The 20,056-nt window shown below is 41.5% G+C and overlaps 1 protein-coding gene across 1 annotated transcript in view; it reads right to left on the reverse strand.

The window, feature by feature from the left end:
* Positions 1-20,056, reverse strand: part of PCNX2 (pecanex 2) — a 238,070-nt gene that overhangs the window by 153,166 nt on the left and 64,848 nt on the right. Inside the window, exons 14-15 of the mRNA XM_074948848.1 lie at positions 13,855-13,965; positions 12,731-12,822 (exon numbers count right to left, since the gene is read on the reverse strand). Of these exons, the coding sequence (XP_074804949.1) occupies positions 12,731-12,822; positions 13,855-13,965 (203 nt within the window). The remainder of the gene's footprint in view (positions 1-12,730; positions 12,823-13,854; positions 13,966-20,056) is intronic.

The raw sequence follows: 20,056 nt of genomic DNA on the forward strand, positions 1-20,056 counted from the left end.
CCTTAAATATTTGGGCACAAGCCAGAGAACAGCTCAAGAGGGCAGAAAACGTCAACACATCATGCAGTCCCATTCAGATCAATCAGATTCCACATTGGTGAATTTGGCTCTGCATCTCCAAACTGATGAATCTAATATCCAAGAATAAAAACACCTCCTCCAGGAAATAGAGGGAGAACCTCTTCATAGACTGGGTTCTAGGATGGCTAGTAGGACTCTCATTTTCTGTTGATGCTTACAGAACTAACATGTAGAGCAGAAACAAAGAGAGGCTGAAGGGAACATTCATACTTTCAAAAGTAAACAAGTTACCAACCACTTCAAAAGAGAAAGAGAAAGCTCTATAATTGATGCTGTTAGATACACTAATGAAAGGAATGACCAAAAGAGCCAATGAAACCTACCTAGGCTATTTAATTTTATAGGAGCCATAGCTAAAAAAGTAAATTAATAAAGGCCAGAAAGAACTGGAATGATGCCCTGCAGAATGATATAGCTAAGTGATGGTGAGGAGGAATAAAAGAAAATGTCCTTGTAACCAGGCAACAAAAACAAGTATTAGTAATCTATGGACTGTGACATTTATGTTCTCACCCCGTAAAATCAATCAAATTAATATACAGTACTCTGAAATATAAGGCTGAGATAGGCAGCTGGTGTCATTTTGCTCACATGATGTGGAAGTGTCAAATGGTATAAGATTTATGGAAAGATATTGTGCAGGAGGTGAAGGTTATAACCAAAATAAAATTTTGCCTAGCTAATGAACTCTGTATGTTTGGGGCATTACAGGTTTTTTTTAAAAATTATTCAAGGTCACTTAGAACCACCACTCCACTTGGTGGCTTCTGTACACCAAGTGTATTAAAAAGAACATTATGACTCAAAATCTTGCTCCCCTCATGAACTTTTCTGCTGATTGATCCAAGGCATATCAATTATTATATAATAATGGTTAAAAAACCATTCAATAGGGATCCACACTGGGGTCAGCTAGTGTGGAACATCTTGCAGGATTAGGGCCTTGAATTCCTGTTATTCCTTTTCGGAGATTTTTCATATTATGACTTTAGGTGTGACCGATTACTCCGAACATTTTTTTTTTTTTGTTACTCTTTACTGAACATTTGGGAAATAAAAGGAAAAATCAGGTTAGCTGCAACACAAATGGTGTAACTCCTATTCTTTATAACATGCAAAAAAAGTTCTGAAGTGATGGACACATGGAGCCACATACTTCCACCTCCCACTGAGAGAACCAACGGAGAAATTATTTGCAGAAGAGCTAAAATATTATCTAATAATTTTTTTCAGAAAAGTTAACTGACAAGTGGAAGAAGGTTTTTGAATATTTGGTTAAAACTAAGAATACAAAATGAATTGTTGAATTCCCATGGTGCTCTCAAAGTGAACTGTTACAATTACAGCACAAGGAATCCATGTGAAATTATCCTTACAGCCTAACCAAAACAATGCTGAAATGTGACTGCCACTGAGTTATTGTTCTGGGTACATATATGTTTTCTGTTATTACAGAATGGAAAAATGGAGGTCACTTGCATTGTCTCAAGAACATAAGTTCATAAATGTGGAATATAAGTTCTTGCTCTTCATACTAAAATTGAAAATTATATGGCAGTGTATGCTTTTTAAAAAGTGCCTCAAACACAAAACATGGTGTTAACATTGCTATTTGAATAATCTTATGTATATATATGCCCTCCACTGTGACAAGATCAATATTTGTTCACTGACTAAGACTTGGCACCCATTCTTTCATTGATTCATAGATTTAAAGGCCAGAAGGGACCATTAGGTTATCTAGTTCTAATCTGATCTCCTGTATAACACAGGCTACAGAACTTCATCCAGTTACTCCTGTATTGAGACCAATAATTTATATGTTTGGCTAAAGTATATCTTCTCTGACCTTTGCTTTCTTCTTGAGGCTGCTTCTCTGGCTTTACCCCTTTTGCTTGTAGCAAAAAATAAATAATAATAATAATAAGGCATTATACTCTGACCATAAAGTTTTTATGGAAGCTGAAGTCATTGCACTCAAGGAAGCTTCTGCCATTAATGACGTCGCCCCCTTGTATAAACACTTGCATAACCTAACTGATGATAAAGGTCATTCATTCAGTGTGGTATATTCTAGTTCAGGTCAGCTAATCAATGCAGAAGAGTTCCATGGCATACTGGAAGGAACATGTCAGTCAGCTGCCAGATGCACCCCCAATTTCTTTGGACCCTGATATTAAGGCTGTGTGATGGGTATTGAAACCCCAGACTGAGCAACAAGGTGTTGAGAAGCTTCTTCTGGCTCAGCCAGCCCCAACCCATCATACCTGCAAGAGATGCACAGACTGGAAGAGGCATTAAAGGGGAGCAGAATGGCTCATTTGTGGGCAGACCAGGGAAGAGAAAGGACCTTTACTTTGCAGCTCCCAAGGGCTGAGGGATGGCAGGATCTCTTTCTCAACAACTGCCTGACGTGCCCTCCCTGAGAGAAAGGAGGACCTGCTTCTGTTATATCCAGAGAGGGAGGCATTTCCCCCTCTCATCTACTAACTCATTTTATTTGTGATGATTCCCTCTATTTTATTTATGGACTACCCCTGAAGGGGAGAGACTCAGCACTGACCTAGCTGGAGGGTCAAGGCATGAGAGGAGGCAGCTGCTGCTCCGAGAGAGAGAGAGAGAGAGAGAGAGCGAGCAGTACCACCCTTCACAGCTACGCCCAGTGAGCTGACCCTCTTCAGAGCCTCCCATGATAGACTGTGAACTTTGGACAATAGCAGGGTAGTAGGCAGTGGCCTAGGGAGGGCAGCCTGAAGGTACTCCTGGTGTCAAACCCTTCTGTTGCCTTCACAGGGCCCTGGGCTGGAGGCTGATGGAGTGGGAGGGCAAACACTTCCACACTAAAACTGCCCCCGCTCCACATCGAGGGCCTAAGCCCTCACCACTAGGCAACACTCTCCACAAGCCAAGACCATCACAGGCTGCTACTAAGTTGACTCATTTCACACAAAATGATCCTGGCAAATTCATTATCCATGAAATCCACAGAGCTGCAAAGAAGCATAAGGGAATTAAGGCAGCAGGAATCTGTAGAATTCCTGCAGAACTGTAAAAAAAGTGCTGGACAAGCTATTCTTTTGTGGCTGCAGATGTTGTTCGATTTCATCTGAAGAACAGAGTCGGTCCTGTCCAGCTGGCAAAAAGGCCTTATTTTACCACTTTGCAAATGTAAAGGCAGCAAATGAGACTGTCATAACTATTGCAACATTACTCTTCTATCTGTCCTGGAGAAAGTTTTTGCTTCTGTCTTGTTGGCCCAAGCCACTGATAGCTTAAAGAGCAAGAGAAGACTTCACTCAAGGTCATTCTACAATGGAGTAAATGTTCACAGTGCGCCAGCTTATTGACAAGGCACGAGAATTCAAGTGCCGTGTTCACAAGCATTTGTGGATATCCAGGTCACATTTGACTCTGTTGACACGGAATTGTTTTGGCTGAAACTCGCAGGCCTCCTTGACAAGTTGTATAGAATGATCCATCTTCTATATGATGACTCCTCAAGTTCTTGTAAACAGGAAAAGAACCACCGGCTTCCCAATTCAGTCAGGCATCCAAAAAGCATGCACTGCCACCCCAGAACTCTTCAATGCTGTCATAGATTATGCGCTTGACCAAACTCTAAGTAAATGCATTTTAGGCATATGTCTTGATAAGAAAGTTAACAATAGCGATTTTGCTGACAACATAGTACTAGTTGTCAAATCAATGGATGAGCTAACCGTGGCACTTAAAGCCCTGGAAAGCTCAGTGGTAAAAGTCAGCCTGAAAATTAATTGGGGTAAAACCAAAATTCTTTCAGTCAGCAATTTCACACACGTTGCAGGCTCTCGTATCTTGGTGAGTGACCACACAGTTGAGATGGTCAGTGATTTCACCTACCTCGGCTCTTTGTTAATAATATGGACAGCACTGGGAAAGAAGTTGAAGCCCTCACTGCAAAAGCATTGTCAGTAAAGGGATGCCTCATCAGGAACATATTTTGTAACCCAAACACACTGATTCATAGATTCCAAGACCAGGAGGGACACTGTGATCACTGAGTCTGACCCCCTGTATAACACAAGCCATAGAACTTCCCCAAAACAATTGCTACAGCACGTATTTTTTAAAATATCCAGTATTGACAGAAAATCCACAATGACCTTTGGTAAATTGTTCCAACAGTTAATTACCCTCACTGTCGAAAATTCACATCTTATTTCCAGTCTGAATTTATCTAGTTTCAACTTCCAGCCATTGGATCATGTTATGCCTTTCTCTGCTAGACTGAAGAGCCCATTATTAAATATTTATCCCCATGTAGATACTTATATACTATAACCAACTCACCCTTAACCTTCTCTTTGTTAAGCTAAATAGATTGAGCTGTTTCAGTCTATTGCTATAAGGCAGTGGTGGGCAACCTGAGGCTCATCAGGGTAATCCGCTGGCGGGCTGCAAGACAGTTTGTTTACATTGACCGTCTGCAGGCAAGGCTGCTCCCAGCGGCCACAGTTCGCCGTTCCCGGCCAGTGGGAACGCAGGAAGAATGGACTTAATGGGGAGACCATCTAGACCATATGGTCCATCCTGCCTTCTGACAGTGGCCAATGCCAGATGCTTCAAAGGAAATGAACAGAACAGGGCAATCATCTAGTGACCCATCTCCGGTCATCCACTCCCAGCATCTGATAGTCAGAGGCTTAGGGACACCCAGAGCACAGGGTGCATCCCTGACCATCTTGGCTAATAGCCACTGATGGACCTATCCTCCATGAACTTATCTAATTCTTTTTTAAAATCCAGTTATAGTTTTGCCTTCACAAAATCCCCTGGCAACAAATTTCACAGGTTCACTGTGAGTTGTGTGAAGAAGTGTTTCCTTTGTTTGTTTTAAATCTGCTGCCTATTAATTTCATTGAGTGACCCCTGGTTCTTGTGTTACGTGTAGCGTTAAATAATGCTTCCTTATTCCTTTTTCCACCCAATGCATGATTTTATAGACTTCTATCATATTCCCCCCTTAGTCATCTCTTTTCAAGCAGAACAGTCCCTCTCTTTTTAATTTCTCCTCATAAGGAAGTCATTTCTGTTACCCTTCTCTGTACTTTTCCATTTCTAATATATCTTTTTTGAGAGAGACCAGAACTGCACACAGGATTCAGTATAGTGGCATTGTGATATGTACTTATTATCTATCCCTATCTAATCATTCTGAGTGGGTCTTCTCTGAACCCTCTCCAATTTATCAACATCCTTCTTGAACTGTGCATGCCAGAACTGGACACAGTATTCCAGCAGTGGTCGCACCAGTGCCAAATGCAGAGTTAAAAGAACCTCTCCATACTTGCTCGAGATTCCCCTGTTTATGAATCCCAGGATTATATTAACTCTTTTGGCCACAGCATCACTTTGGGAGGTCATGTTCAGCTGATTATCCACCACAAGCCCCATATGTTTTTCAGAGTCACTGCTTCCCAGGACAGAGCCCCCCTCCTGTAAGTGTGGCTTACATTCTTTGTTCCCAAAGCAAGTAAATATAAATGTGTAAATTTTAAACACATATTGTTCATTTGTGTCCATTTTACCAAGCAGATCACTCAATCAGTAACCTGTCCTCTTCATAATTTATCTTTCCTCCAATTTTTGTGTCATCTACAAACTTTATCAGTGATGAGTTTATGTTTTCTTCCAGGTAATTGAAAAAAGTGTTAAACAGCAGTGCCAAGAATAGATCCCTCTGGGACCCCACTGGAAATACACCTGCTTGATGACTATTCCTCACTTACAACTACATTTTGAGCATTATCGGTTAGCCAGTTTTTAATTATTTAACGTCTGCCATCTGAATTTTATACTATTCTAGTTTTTTAATCAAAATGTCATGTGGTACCAAGTCAAACACCCTTAGAGAATCATAGAAGATTAGGGATGGGAGAGACCTCAGGAGGTCATCTAGTCCAACCCCCTGCTCAAAGCAGGACCAACCCCAACTAAATCATCCTAGCCAGGGCTTTGTCAAGCCGGGCCTTAAAAACCTCTAAATATGGAGATTCCAACACCTCCCTAGGTAACCCATGCAAGTGCTTCACCACCCTCCAAGTGAAATAGTTTTTCCTAATATCCAACCTAGACTGCCACCACTGCAACTTGAGACCATTGCTCCTTGTTCTGTCATCTACAACCACTGAGAACAGCCTAGCTCCATCCTCTTTGGAACCCCCCTTCAGGTAGTTGAAGGCTGCTATCAAATCCCCCCTCACTCGTCTCTTCTGCAGACTAAATAAGCCCAGTTCCCTCAGCCTCTCCTCATAAATCACGTGCCCCAGCCCCCTAATCATTTTCTTTGCCCTCTGCTGGTCTCTCTCCAATTTATCCACATCTTTTCTGTAGCAGGGGGCCAAAAACTGGACGCAATACTCCAGATGTGGCCTCACCAGTGCCGAATAGAGGGGAATAATCACTTCCCCCAATCGGCTTGCAATGTCCCTATTAATACAGCCCAATATGCCGTTAGCCTTCTTGGAAACACGGGCACCTTGTTGACTCATATCTAGCTTCTTGTCCACTGCAATCCCCACGTCCTTTTCTGCAGAACTACTGCTTAGCCAGTCGGTCCCCAGCCTGTAGCGGTGCACGGGATTCTTCCGTCCTAAGTGCAGGACTCTGCACTTGTCCTTGTTGAACCTCATCAGATTTCTTTTGGCCCAATCCTCCAATTTGTCTAGGTCCCTCTGGACCCTATCCCTACCCTCCAGCGTATCTATCTCTCCCCGCAGCTTAGTGTCATCTGCGAGCTTGCTGACAGTGCAATCCATCCCATCATCCAGATCATTAATGAAGACGTTGAACAAAACCGGCCCCAGGACCCACCCCTTGGGCACTCCGCTTGATACCGGCTGCCAACTAGACATTAAGCCATTGATCAGTACCAGTTGAGCCCAACGATCTAGCCAGCTTTCTGTGCACCTTATAGTCCATTCATCCAATCCATACTTTTTTAAATTGCTGCTAAGAATACTGTGGGAGACCATATCAAAAGCTTTGCTAAAGTCAAGATATATCACATCCACCACTTTCCCCATATTCACAGAGCCAGTTATCTCATCATAGAAGGCAATCGGGTTGGTCAGGCATGACCTGCCCTGGTGAATCCGTGTTGACTGTTCCTGATCACCTTCCTCTCCTCCAAGTTCTTCAAAATAGATGTCTGCAGGACCTAGTCCATGGACTGCAGCGAGGCTGACCGGTCTATAATTCCCCAGATTCTCCTTCTTCCCTTTTTTAAAGATGGGCACTATATTTCCTTTTTTCCAATTGTCCGGGACCTCCCCTGATCACTATGAGTTTTCAAAGATAATGGCCAATGGCTCTGCAATCACATCAGCCAACTCCCTCAGCACCCACGGATGCATTAAATCCGGACCCATGGACTTGTGCATGTCCAGCTTTTCTAAGTAGTCCTTAACCTGTTCTTTCACCACTGAGGGTTGCTCACCTCCTCCCCGTACTGTGCTGCCCAGTGCAGCAGTCTGAGAGATGACATTGTCTGTGATGTTGTCCCTAGTCATCTGTCCGAGTGTCCACTTCTTGTAACTTTCCTTTTTGTGTTTAAGCTCACCGAAGATTTCTCTGTTACAGACGTCTGTGTGTATTACGTCAACTCTATAACCTTTATCAACCAAATCTGTAATCTCATTAAAAATATCATTAGTTTGACAAGATGTATTCTCCATAAACCCATTTGACTTCTATTAGTTACACTGATAAGCAGAGAGACTTTGATAGTCAGTATTCTGACCTATGGGACTGAAACATGGCCTCTCTCTGTCAAGATTGAAAAGACGCTGGACCCCACTGAGAGGAAGCATCTCTGAATGATTAAAACATCAAATGGTATGAATTCAAATCAAATGAAGAGATCCATTTTCTAACTAATCAAGTCCTGGTCTCTCAAACAGTTGGCCAATGCTCTCAAATGTAGTATGTTTATTTGCTCCAAATGCCGACCAAACTCCCTGCAAAGTCACCTTCAACTTTGACCCAGTGAAAGCAGGATAACAAAGACCCCCCCACACCCCCCTCCGGGAAGGCATAAAACACAAGGGCTGGACAAACATCTGTCCCTCACAGCTATCCTACCCAGCAACATGCTGGATTTGGCTCAGGACAGATCATAAAGTCACATAACATGTTCTGTCGGCTGTGCGTTGTCCAATCGACAGCATGAGAACTAACTTAACCTAGCAGTAGATTACTGCTAACCAACCTCACATCTCTAATCTCTTTGTCTGATCACCTTTCTAATCCTTTGATTATTCTCAAAACTCAAACAGTCTAACAAAGCCTCCTCAACCTACTTTCTTCACAATTTCTCACACTTGCATAACCTGTATTAGTTTATTCTAGCACTCACTGTTCATCCTTCAAACCAAGGCACTAAGGAAAAGAATGAACAGTGTCATAATCAATCTAATTAAAATAGCAATTTTATTTTAAAATATTTCCAATTTGGGAGTTTTCATATTTTAAAAGTGTGGTTACAAATAAAAATATCCACACTTTAATTTTTAAAGAAGGGCCAGAAAAAGTCTGTTTATGCAAATACCTAAAGAGGGAAAATAAGGCTGAACCTATTCATTCTACAGGATAATATAAAAACATGAGGACACAAGAAGCTTTTAAGGAATGAGAGGTTCAAGTTTGATATCATTGGAAGGTCTTTTTCCATCTGAGTGTTTGGCATGAGCAATAATCTGCCAGTGAAAACAGTGAAAGCCACTAGGATACATATCTGTTCTTCAATTTAGTTCAGGAAATAGCACATTGCTGCTTATACCTGCTGAGATATAAGACGTCCTGCCAATAAACAGGTATAGATTTGATGGATTTAAGTTTCAGACGAGCAATATGTTTTGTATGCTCATAATTTCTGTTTCTGGGTCAAGCTATCATGTTTTCCTATCCTATATCTTTTTGGCTGCTGTATTTCTTTATCTCCATAATATATTAAAAATATCCAACATGTGTTTTTTTCTGTTGCTTCTGACAAATTTGAATAAAAATAAAAAGAGACCCCCAAAAAAGTGAATTTTGAACTCTGGCATTGGTTAAGCCAGTGGTGAACTGCAGTTTCTGCTTCTGCTAGCTGCTCTGTTCCTTATCTTGCCCTCCCAGTCATCACTACCCCATATGTCTAGTCAAATCAAACATATTATTATAATTCCTTAGCCATATAACATAGCACATATAAGATAAATACTCCCCAACTATCTGTGTCATTCATTTGTTGCATCTTGTTCCACATGAAGTTCTGGAGCACACACGGTCTTCTTTGTAACTGGTATGCACAGTACCTAGCACAATGGGGCCCTGATCCTCAGTGCGGTTTCCTAGGCATTACCTTAATATACATAAATAGTAGCTTTGAAACCTGACAAGTTTGGAATTCATAATTTGCGTCTTTGAGATTACCACATGCTTAATAATATCACTTTCCCCCATTCATTGGAAACTACACCTTAGTGAACCAGACTCTATGGTGCCTGAGCTGTAGTCTCTAGTGTACAATTGTGATGGGCTGTACCAGGCCCTTTGAGGCTCCCTGCTCAAGGCCTCACGGACCTACCACACCACATCCCAGAAAAGGAGACGTGAAGGTGGGTCCTCCTGGCCTGCCTAGAAAGGCTGCAGGGAAGCAGCTCATCAGAGTGCAGCAGGCCCAGTTAAAAGGAGCTGCAGGTTCTGAGCAGATCAGTTGCTGGCTGGGACCAGAAGGGTGAGGAGGACTTGAAAGGCTGTGAAACTCTCCAGGCGGGAAGGCCTCAGAGAGACCCTGCTCAAGCAGGGAACAGCCAGAGAACTTCAGCCCTGAGGTAAGGGGCTACATGGGAAGTGGCCCTGGGAATAGCAGCAGCAACTACAGTATTACAGGAAGCAGCACAGGCTGCTATTTATAGTGTCCCTGGGTCGGGACCCGGAGTAGTGGCATGCCTGGGTCCCCCCACTGCCCACTGGCAGAGTGGCCAAAGCCCTGAGAAGGGGACAAGATTCATTTAGAAGCCCAAATGAAGGGCAGGACTTGAAGAGTGTCCAGGAAGCACTGCTCAATAACAGGGGCACTGCTGGGGCACTGCTCTATAACAGGGCATGGGCAGGCTTAAAGCTAGCCCAGAAGGGGCTGAGAACTGAGCCCAGAGACAGGGCTGCAGACATTACCAAGGACACAGCGACAAGCCCTGTTTGTTCATTCACGTGTTTGACTGTGTGACTTAGCCAGAGGGATGAGCCACTAAGACCCACCTGATGAGGCAACAGCCAACAGGAGGCACCTTGAAAAGAGAGAGTGCAGGTTTGCACCCAGATCATAGGAGGCGCTCACAACAGGTGAGTGTGCACTGTTACGCCAATGATTTCAGTATGACTCAAGAATCAAGTCCACTACCTGTCAAAAAATACTACTTTGTTTCTGACACAGACATAAGCACGCATTTCACAATGGTCACTGTTTAGGACCACATTCTGCTGCGCTCCCTTAAGTTGAATTAGTACCCTTCCTCCACAAATAGTCTCACTGAAATCAGTGGGGTTACTCACAGTGTCAGGTACTACTCATGAATAAGAGTGGAAGAATCATTCCCTTACAATAGTCTAGGTAACTGCCTAGAGAGACAAAACGATTTAGGTTAGACTTGGGAACAAGGGAGGTTTATGCCAGTGCTCCTTTCATGTTGTATAAAGGAAAGATGTATGAGACTTTTAAAACCCTAGTGGACTCAGGTTATGAGCCAAAGCAAGTGGAATTATCTCTATATGCTTTAAATTATCCTGCTTATAAATATCTTCAGGAGAACAGTACAATAAAAATTCAAATTAGGTATAATTTTTCTGTGTGAAGAGAAAATCTGCACTTAACATGGGTAATTTACAGCAGATATCTTGTAAATCTCTCACAGCACTCTCCAACTTCAGGGTAGCATTATAAGCATATTTCTAAGCAGTTTGAAGTCTAACCCATGGGCAAGATTGCTCATCTGCAAAGCCACCTGCATGTTGTAATTTAAACTAATATGCTGAAAAAGAAAGAGTTGTATAAAAGGGAAAATATTTTCAAAGGCTTTTCCTTTATGTTATTTACAAAAACTATTTTTAAACACTCCACCTCACAGCCTCCCTAACTCTCCCCTACCCTACCGATCCTTCCTTTTCCATCTTCATAAGAGACCTGACCCTTTCCCAGACACCTACAACAACTTCCATCCTCAAAAGGGCCCCTCCACACATGACCAGTTTCCTGCTAATTGGTGCCTCAAAATCCTCTCTCTGCACATGGCTCCGACCCAACCCTCCTCCCAACTATAAAAAGTACTATAAAAAACATTAAGGAAAGAGAGTTCATTTTTACCTCACAAGATCTAGGGTGAAATCCTGAGGTCAACCAGAATTTTGCCACTGAGTTAAATGGAACCAAGATTTCACCTCCAATGTTCGTTTGTTTAAATGACACACCAAAAATTACAGAGGACACACACAATCTGATCATAAAAAAATTAAATTATACCCAGCACAAAATGACAAAAAAAAATTAAAACATCTATTTTCCTCTACTTTTGCAACTTAAGCATTGCCAAATGAGAAGGACAGGGGCTGTGTAGTATTAGAGAAATTATATATATCCTATATAAATTCATTACTCTAGACCTTGTAGACCAAATTTCATTATGGGCCTATATTAACCCCGCCCCCTCCCGCCAAGAAACAGGTTTAACAATGAAAATGTAGATAGATTTTAAATTATGGTATAGTGTTAGTAGCCACCATAATTATGGGTACATTTACACCACAAAAAAAAAACACCAATGGCAGAGAGTCTCAGTGTTTGGGTCAACTGACTCAGGCTCATGCAATGGGGCACAAAATAGTAGTATAGACATTCCCACTTGGGCTGGAGTTCAGGCTCTGAAACCCACTGAGAGGGGCGGGTTTCAGAGCCTAGGCTCCAGCCCAAGTGGGAACATGGACACTGCTTTTTTGAGCCCTGTGAGCCTTAGTCAGATGACCCAGGCTTTGAGATTCGCTGCCATCAGTTTTGTTTTGGTTTTTTTGCAGTGTACATGTAGCCTAACAAGGTTGTGTAGAAAATATAACAAGCTCAAAATTAGAGCAACTGTACTGCATGCTGTTGTAATTTAAAAAAGGGGGAGGGAAGTTGCTTTGTGGTGTGTGTGTGGGTGTGCGCATAGTTTGGTTTTGTTTTGTTTTAAAGAAAGCAGAGTCTTTGTTAAGAATTTCGACCAAATTCAACATGGGCATGATCAGGAGTAACTTGCTCTGAAGTTTGGTGGGAACCGTGCCTATTTATGCCACGGCTGCTTTTGGCCCTTTGTATTGAAAACACAATGCAACAATTTCAGGTAGGATGGCCAGACTCTAGTGTTCCATGAAGTCATGGGTGATAGGTTAACATTTATGCCAGTATTTCACTTAGATATCTAAATATTACAGAGTAGCTTATACAAAGTACATTTACAAGCCATGTTTTAAGTTATTTGGGGAAATAAGAATTGATAAAATGGATGCACGACAAATTAGACCTAAAGCCACTCACTAAACTAGAGTATCTCCTGAAGCATGGTTAGTCCATTTTGCCACCGCAGTTATTTCCACTTACCTTCACTGCATTGAAGCAGAAAGCATACAGTACAATCACAACTACAAAACTTCGAGAAATACTGTATAGGGCAGATATCAATCCAGCAGCAGCTGAAATACAGACATCAAACGTTTTATACTTTCTAGATGAAACAAGTTGCAACCAAAAGCAAAACAAAAAAGGACTTGCTCAACCAGAATTTAATTAATAGAAATCTTGTATCACAGTGTTATTCTCTTTCTTTGTATAAAGAAAGCCTTCAATATTTTGATCAGTTAAACAAGCTCCTCAAGAGTCTAAGGGTGAAATTCTGGCCTCATTAAATCAATGGGAGTTTTGCCATTGACTTCATTGGGACCAGGATTTCACCCTAAAGGTCCATCATTTTGTATATTTATATGCCCTGCCAAAATATTGCCGCCTATCCTTTTTTCATTTTTGAAGAGGAGGAAAGGAAGGATGCTGCTTTAAAATGCTTTAACCCTTATACTGCTGAATTCCATTGCAGCATTCCTCTGAAATAAAAAACAACGTTGGGGGGGGGGGGGAGGTCAGCATATTTGGTAGCACTCTCACCGGGTGAAATTCTGGCTCCATGGAAGTCGGAGCAAAACTGCCCTTCACTTTGGTGGGGTCATGGTTTCACCCAATATGTTTTGCCCTCAGATCTACTACATTATTCAAGAGTCAAGAAGTTAAGGAAAAACTACCCCAGATGCATATGGTAGTTTTAGCCATTTGATTTTTTTTTCTTATTTGAGCTACAGGGGGGAAAAAACTACTAAATAGTCCCTCTCTCTTTTTGGGCTTATCCACATTGTGCTTGAAATGATGACAGAAATCACCATGCTTCTAACGTGTTTTCTCTCATATGGAAAAGGATTTAAGTTTTGCCAAGGATCATGTTAGACATTCTAAAAACATTTCTGTGGGAGTGGTTCACAGTCTAGCGCACAGTTTAAGTACTGCTGTTCTCAGAACAAATCCTTGTCCATATGCAAGAAACCATGTGTAACTGCGTGACAGCCACTAGCACTGTTTCAACTGTAGTGTGAATGGGGCCTCAAAATATGGAGTACAATCCAGCTTAATTTATGGCTGTGGGCATAAAAGATGAGCTCAGGTGACAATAAGCTACTTACCAGAACCACCAAAAAGTAACATGTCTATTTGTTCCAAGAGATATATACAGAAGGTGTTGATTTGAGGGAAAAGGCCAAGAAGAGAAATTGCAGGGAAGCAATACAAAAACACTGAAATTAAAACAAGATGTATGTTAGCACATATTTGAATGTCATAATAACTGAACATATTTGTATGAAAAACAGAGAGAAGTTGCCTCAAACTGGGATAAGCTACCTCTCTTCTTTTTCTAGTCATACCAAGCTATTCTTGGATTGTTATTGAGGAAAAGCAATGGTAAAGATGGCAAACTACCTAGAGTTATCTGGATTCCTCCATTTGATCAAAGAGATTTTTGGTCCCCCAGACCAAACATTTCAAGATCACTTGAAATTCAGTGATCACAAGGAGGATTTTGCAAAAGCCCAGCACTGAAACGAAAACGGAAATCCTCACTGTGAGGAAAGGGGGTCACTTTATAGCTAGCTTGATATTACTAGTTTGAAGTCTAAATGATTGCTCTAACTATTGAGACCCAATAACAGCCTCGATGGGGCGGGGGAGTAATTAATAGCACAGGAAATAGAACTCACTGTCAATGTGTCAGAGGGGAGTGTGTGAATGAATGGGTGTGAGTATGAGGGAAGGGGTGAGGGAGGCTGGCTGACAAGAGCAATCTTGCCATCTCACTCCCTCTTTGATGCTTCCTGAAGTAATCCTAAAACATGTTAATCTTATCCTGTGTCAGGGAGTAGCCAAAATCACTCCAAGATCCCTTTCTTGAGTGCTAATAGCTAATTAACACCCCATCACTTTGTATGTATAGTTGAAATTGTTTTCCAATATGCATTATTTTGTATTTATCAATGTTGAATTTCATCTGCCATTTTGTTGCCCAGTCACACAGTGTTGTGAGATCCCTTTGTAACTCTTTGCAGTCTACTTTGGACTTTACTATCTTCAGTAACTTTGGATCATCTGCAAACTTTGCCACCTCACTCTTTACCCCTTTTTCCAGATCATTTATGTATATGTTGAACAGCTTTGATCCCAGTGCAGATCCCTGGGGGACACTGCTGTCTGCCTTTCTCTATTCTTAAAACTGACCATTTATTCCTGCCCTTTATTTCCTGTCTTTTAATCAATTACAGATCCATGAAATGACATTTCCTCTTCTCCCATCATTGCTTAGTTTGCTTAAGAGCCTTTGGTGAGAGACCTTGTCAAAGGCTTCCTGAAAGTCCAAGTACACTGAATCCAACGGATCACCCATGTCCACATGTTTGTGACCCCCTCAAAGAATTCTAATAGATTGGTGAGACATGATTTCCCCTTTACAAAGCCTTGTTGACTCTTCCCAACAAATCATGTTCATCTATGTCCGATAATTCTGTTCTTCACTATAGTTTCAACCAATTTGCCTGGTACTGAATTTAGGCTTACGGGTCTGCAGTTGCCAGGATCACCTCTGGAGCCTTTTTAAAAAATTGGCATCACATTAGCTATCCTTCAGTCATCTGGTACAGAAACTGATTTAAGTGATAGGTTACATCCCACAATTAGCAGTTCTGCAATTTCACATCTGAGTTCCTTCAGAACTCTTGGGTGAACACCATCTGTTCCTGGTGACTTATTACTCTTTTATTTATCAGTTTGTTCCAAAATCTCTTCTATTGAAATCTCAGTTTGGGACAGTTCCTCAGATTGGTCACCTAAAAAGAATGGCTCAGATGTAGAAATCTCCCTCACATCTTCTGCAGTGAAGATAGATGCAAAGAATTAATTTAGTTTCTCCACAACGGCCTTGTCTTCCTTGAGTGCTCCTTTATCACCTTGATCATCCAGTGGCCCCACTGGTTGTTTCCTGCTTCTGATGTACTTTTAAAAAAATGCTGTTAGTTTTTGCTTCTTTTGCTAATTGCTCTTCAAATTATTTTTCAGCCTAATTACACTTTTACAACTTGACTTGCCAGAATTTATGCTCTTTTCTATTTTCCTCAGTAGGATTTGACTTCCAATTTTTAAAGGATGCCTTTATGCCTCTAGTCACTTGTTTTACTCTGTTTAGCCATGGTGGCATTTTTTGGTCCTTACTATTCTTTATAATTTGGGGTATCTGTAATGTACGCCTCTACTGTGGTGTTTTTAAAAAAGTCTCCATGTAACTTGCAGGCATTTTATTCTTGTGGCTGTTCCTTTTAATTTCTATTTAACTAGTTTCCTCATTTTTGTGTAGTTCCCCTTTCTGAAATTAAATACTAGTGTTTTTGGGGGGGGGGTTTGGTATTTCCCCCCTCCACGGATGTTAAATTTAATTATATTATGGTCACTACTACCTAGTGGTTCAGGTATATTCACCTCTTGTACCATATCCTATGCTCCACTTAGGACTAAATCAGGAATTGCCTTTCCACTTGTGGGTTCCAGAATTAGCCGCTCCAAGAAGCGGTCATTAATGGTGTCCCAGAAACTATATTTCTGCAACCTGTCTTGAAGTGACATATACCCAGTCAATATGGCGATAGCTGAAATCCACCATTATTATTGAGTTGTCTATTTGTATAGCGTCTCTCATCTCCAGAGCATTTCATAGTCACCATCCTGGTCAGGTTGTTGGTAGCATACTCCTACTGCTATGCTCCTATTATTCAAGCATGGAATTTCTATCCATAGAGATTCTAGGGTACAGTTTGATTCATTTAAGATTTTTACTATATTCCACTCTATGCTTTCTTTTACATATAGTGCCACTCCTCCACCAACACAAGCTGTTCTGTCATTCCGAAATATTTTGTATGAAAGAGGGAGGGAGGTGGACAGGAATTACAAACTCATATTGGCATTTGGAACCTATAAAAAATAGAAGCCAGCTGCCTTAAGCATCTCACTCTCTTCTTGTTTTCTAGCTGTGAAAGCAGGTAATTGTTGTAAAAAGAAAAGGAGTACTTGTGGCACCTTAGAGACTAACCAATTTATTTGAGCATAAGCTTTCGTGAGCTACAGCTCACTTCATCAGATGCATTCAGTGGAAAACACAGTGAGGAGATTTATAATCACACAGAACATGAAAAAATGGGTGTTATCATACACACTGTAAGGAGCATGATCACTTAAGATGAGCTATTACCAGCAGGAGAGCCGGGGGGGGGGGGGGGGGAGGGAGAAAACCTTTTGCAGTGATAATGAAGGTGGGCCATTTCCAGCAGTTAACAAGAACGTCTGGGGGGGGGGGGAAATAAACATGGGGAAATAGTTTTACTTTGTATAATGACTCAACCACTCCCAGTCTCTATTCAAGCTTGAGTTAATTGTATCCAGTTTGCAAATTAATTCCAATTCAGCAGTCTCTCGCTGGAGTCTGTTTTTGAAGTCTTTTTGTTGTAATATTGCGACTTTTGGGTCTGTAATTGAGTGACCAGAGAGACTGAAGTGTTCTCCGACTGGTTTATGAATGTTATAATTCTTGACATCTGATTTGTGTCCATTTATTCTTTTATGTAGAGACTGTCCAGTTTGACCAATGTACATGGCAGAGGGGCATTGCGGCACATGATGGCATATCTCACATTGGTAGATGTGCAGGTGAACGAGCCTCTGATAGTGTGGCTGATGTGATTAGGCCCTATGATGGTGTCCCCTGAATAAATATGTGGACACAGTTGGCAACGGGCTTTGTTGCAAGGATAGGTTCCTGGGTTAGTGGTTCTGTTGTGTGGTGTGTGGTTGCTGGTTTAGTGGCGCCTGAGGCATCATTTCTGGCTCTTCCTCACCCATAGTCTGACCAAAATTTCTCATTTCTTTTATATCATGGTTTAAGGGCTAAGACTTGCCTGAGTGAGAATGCAGGGCATTGACTTAACCCCTGTAGTCCCGTCCACCATTTTCTTCCTTTATCATGCAATCCTCCCTCTGTACAGCAACAGCTATGTTGTAATATTTCCTCATGGTCAAAGAGTTGGACAAACCTCTTGTTGTTCACCAAACATAACGTTATCATATCAAGCTTCTGGATTCTTCAAGTTGGTAAACTTTGTATCCTTCTCAAGAGGTAGCAAATCCATTCTTTCACCACATGAAGAATTGTGGATGTAGATCTTGTGTGTCATTACATACTGTGCTGCCAGACTGCTGGAGCTGTCTGGACTTAAACAGTTCCTTTAAATGGTGAAGATATTCAAGTATTTCTGTTTTCAGTATTCTAGATTGTGCTAATAATATGGGGTGAAATCCTAGCCCTACTGAAGACAATGGAAGTTTTGCCATTAACTTTAATGGAGCTAGGATTTCACCCATGGTGTAGAGCAGGGGTTCCCAAACTTGTTCTGCCGCTTGTGCAGGGAAAGCCCCTGGCAGGCTGGGCCGGTTTGTTTACCTGCCGCATCCGCAGGTTCAGCCGATCATGGCTCCCAGTGGCCACAGTTCGCTGCTCCAGGGCAATGGGAGCTGCTGGAAGCGGTGCGGGCTAAGGGACATACTGGCCGCCGCTTCCAGCAGCTCCCATTGGCCTGGAGCCGCGAACCGCAGCCCCTGGGAGCCACAATCAGCCAAACCTGTGGACATGGCAGGTAAACAAATCGGCCCAGCCCGCCAGGGGCTTTCCCGGCACAAGCAGCGGAACAAGTTTGGGAACCCCTGGTGTAGAGATATCTCTTTATAGGTACAGCATGTAGTGAAAAATAAGGCATAGTATAATAAATTACAAGCAAAGTATATTACATTTAAGTGTTTTGGAGTTGTATATTGAGAAATCAATGAATTTTTGTTTGAAGGGTCATAGAATATAAAACTAACGTTTTCCAGAAGTACTGTGTTATTTCTGGTAACTATGAAACAATATATATATATTAATAAAATTAACCAAAATTGTTGCACTTGCAAGTCTAAGAAATTGGTCATTGTGAAGCTGCACAGTGAACTACTGTAAAAGGTTTATTACTAGATTGTGAAACAAACTCAATTCAGTAGTAACTTGTTAGATGCATAACATTATTACATATTAAATGTGTTTTAAACTGGTCTGTGCCTTAGCAGGCAATTCATTTAGGAGATGATCAATGATAAATCAAGGCGAGTTTTGCTCTTGACTTTAATGGTTGTAGGATCACGCCTTTAAATCAGTGCCTTAATTGGATCCAGTCTTGAATTCCTTATTTCAGTTGACCTCATTGGGAGATTAATGTAAGTAAGAAGTGCAGAACTGAGCCTATTTCAGCCAATAAATGCTGAAAGCATGTTTGTTGATGTAAGTGGTTAAGTACTTAATATGTGAGATCAGCAAATCACTTGCCATACATCATCGAACAGCAGACATCAGATGATGGCAAACTTCGGTGACTACTGCCCTGTGCTGGATTTGAACCAGTAACATAGGGTCCATGTCTCATTAGCAAGCCCCTGAACTACCAATCACCCCAATAAAGATTTATTTGCCATTCAGTATTGAACCTAATCAATCTGAATTGAGAACCATGGAAGCTACCAGGTGCTGAGCACTTGATAAAATCCAGCAGCTTAATTTAGGTACCTAAATGGGAGTTGAGTACTTCTGAAATCTGACCCAGGTAGCGGGTGCTGAGCACTACCGACAGAAAATCTGGCCCTTGATTTTCCCCAGTACCAGATATATCTGTGGGCCATTACCGCTGCTGCTGCTTTGCAGGGCATCTTCTCAGCATGGGTGAGACACATTTGAATGTTGTATTGAAGTACCGGGAAAAGATTCTATAAAAACTTCTTGCCACCACCCACTTACCTGGGGTTATCTGTTAAGGCATACTGCAAACAAACAGTACTACCTTGGGCCTAGGAATTTGTGACAGATTTATTAGGAATTGGGGAATCTTTTGGGAAAAGAGGAGCCTATACAGGAAGGATGGGCTCCACCTAAACCAAAACAGAATCAGATTGCTGGCACGTAAAATTAAAAAGGTCAGAGAGGAGTTTTTAAGCTAAGGGCTGGTGGAAAGCCAACAGGTGCAGAGGAGCACGTAATTCAGACAGAGACATCCCATAGAGAGGGGGATCTATTAACCAGGATTCTCAATATCCTAGTAAAGAGAATTTGATAAAGTACAGGTAGGAACTGAAGAGAAACAGTCAAATGAAAAAGACTTCCATTCAGTTACATCACATGAAGGCAGACAACTAAAAAGTGACAAATTTTAAAAGTGTTTGTATACAAATGCTAGAAGTTTAAATATAGAGATGTGCGAACGTAAGTGC

Source organism: Natator depressus, chromosome 3 (genome assembly GCF_965152275.1).
Source record: "Natator depressus isolate rNatDep1 chromosome 3, rNatDep2.hap1, whole genome shotgun sequence".
NCBI lineage: Eukaryota > Metazoa > Chordata > Testudines > Cheloniidae > Natator > Natator depressus.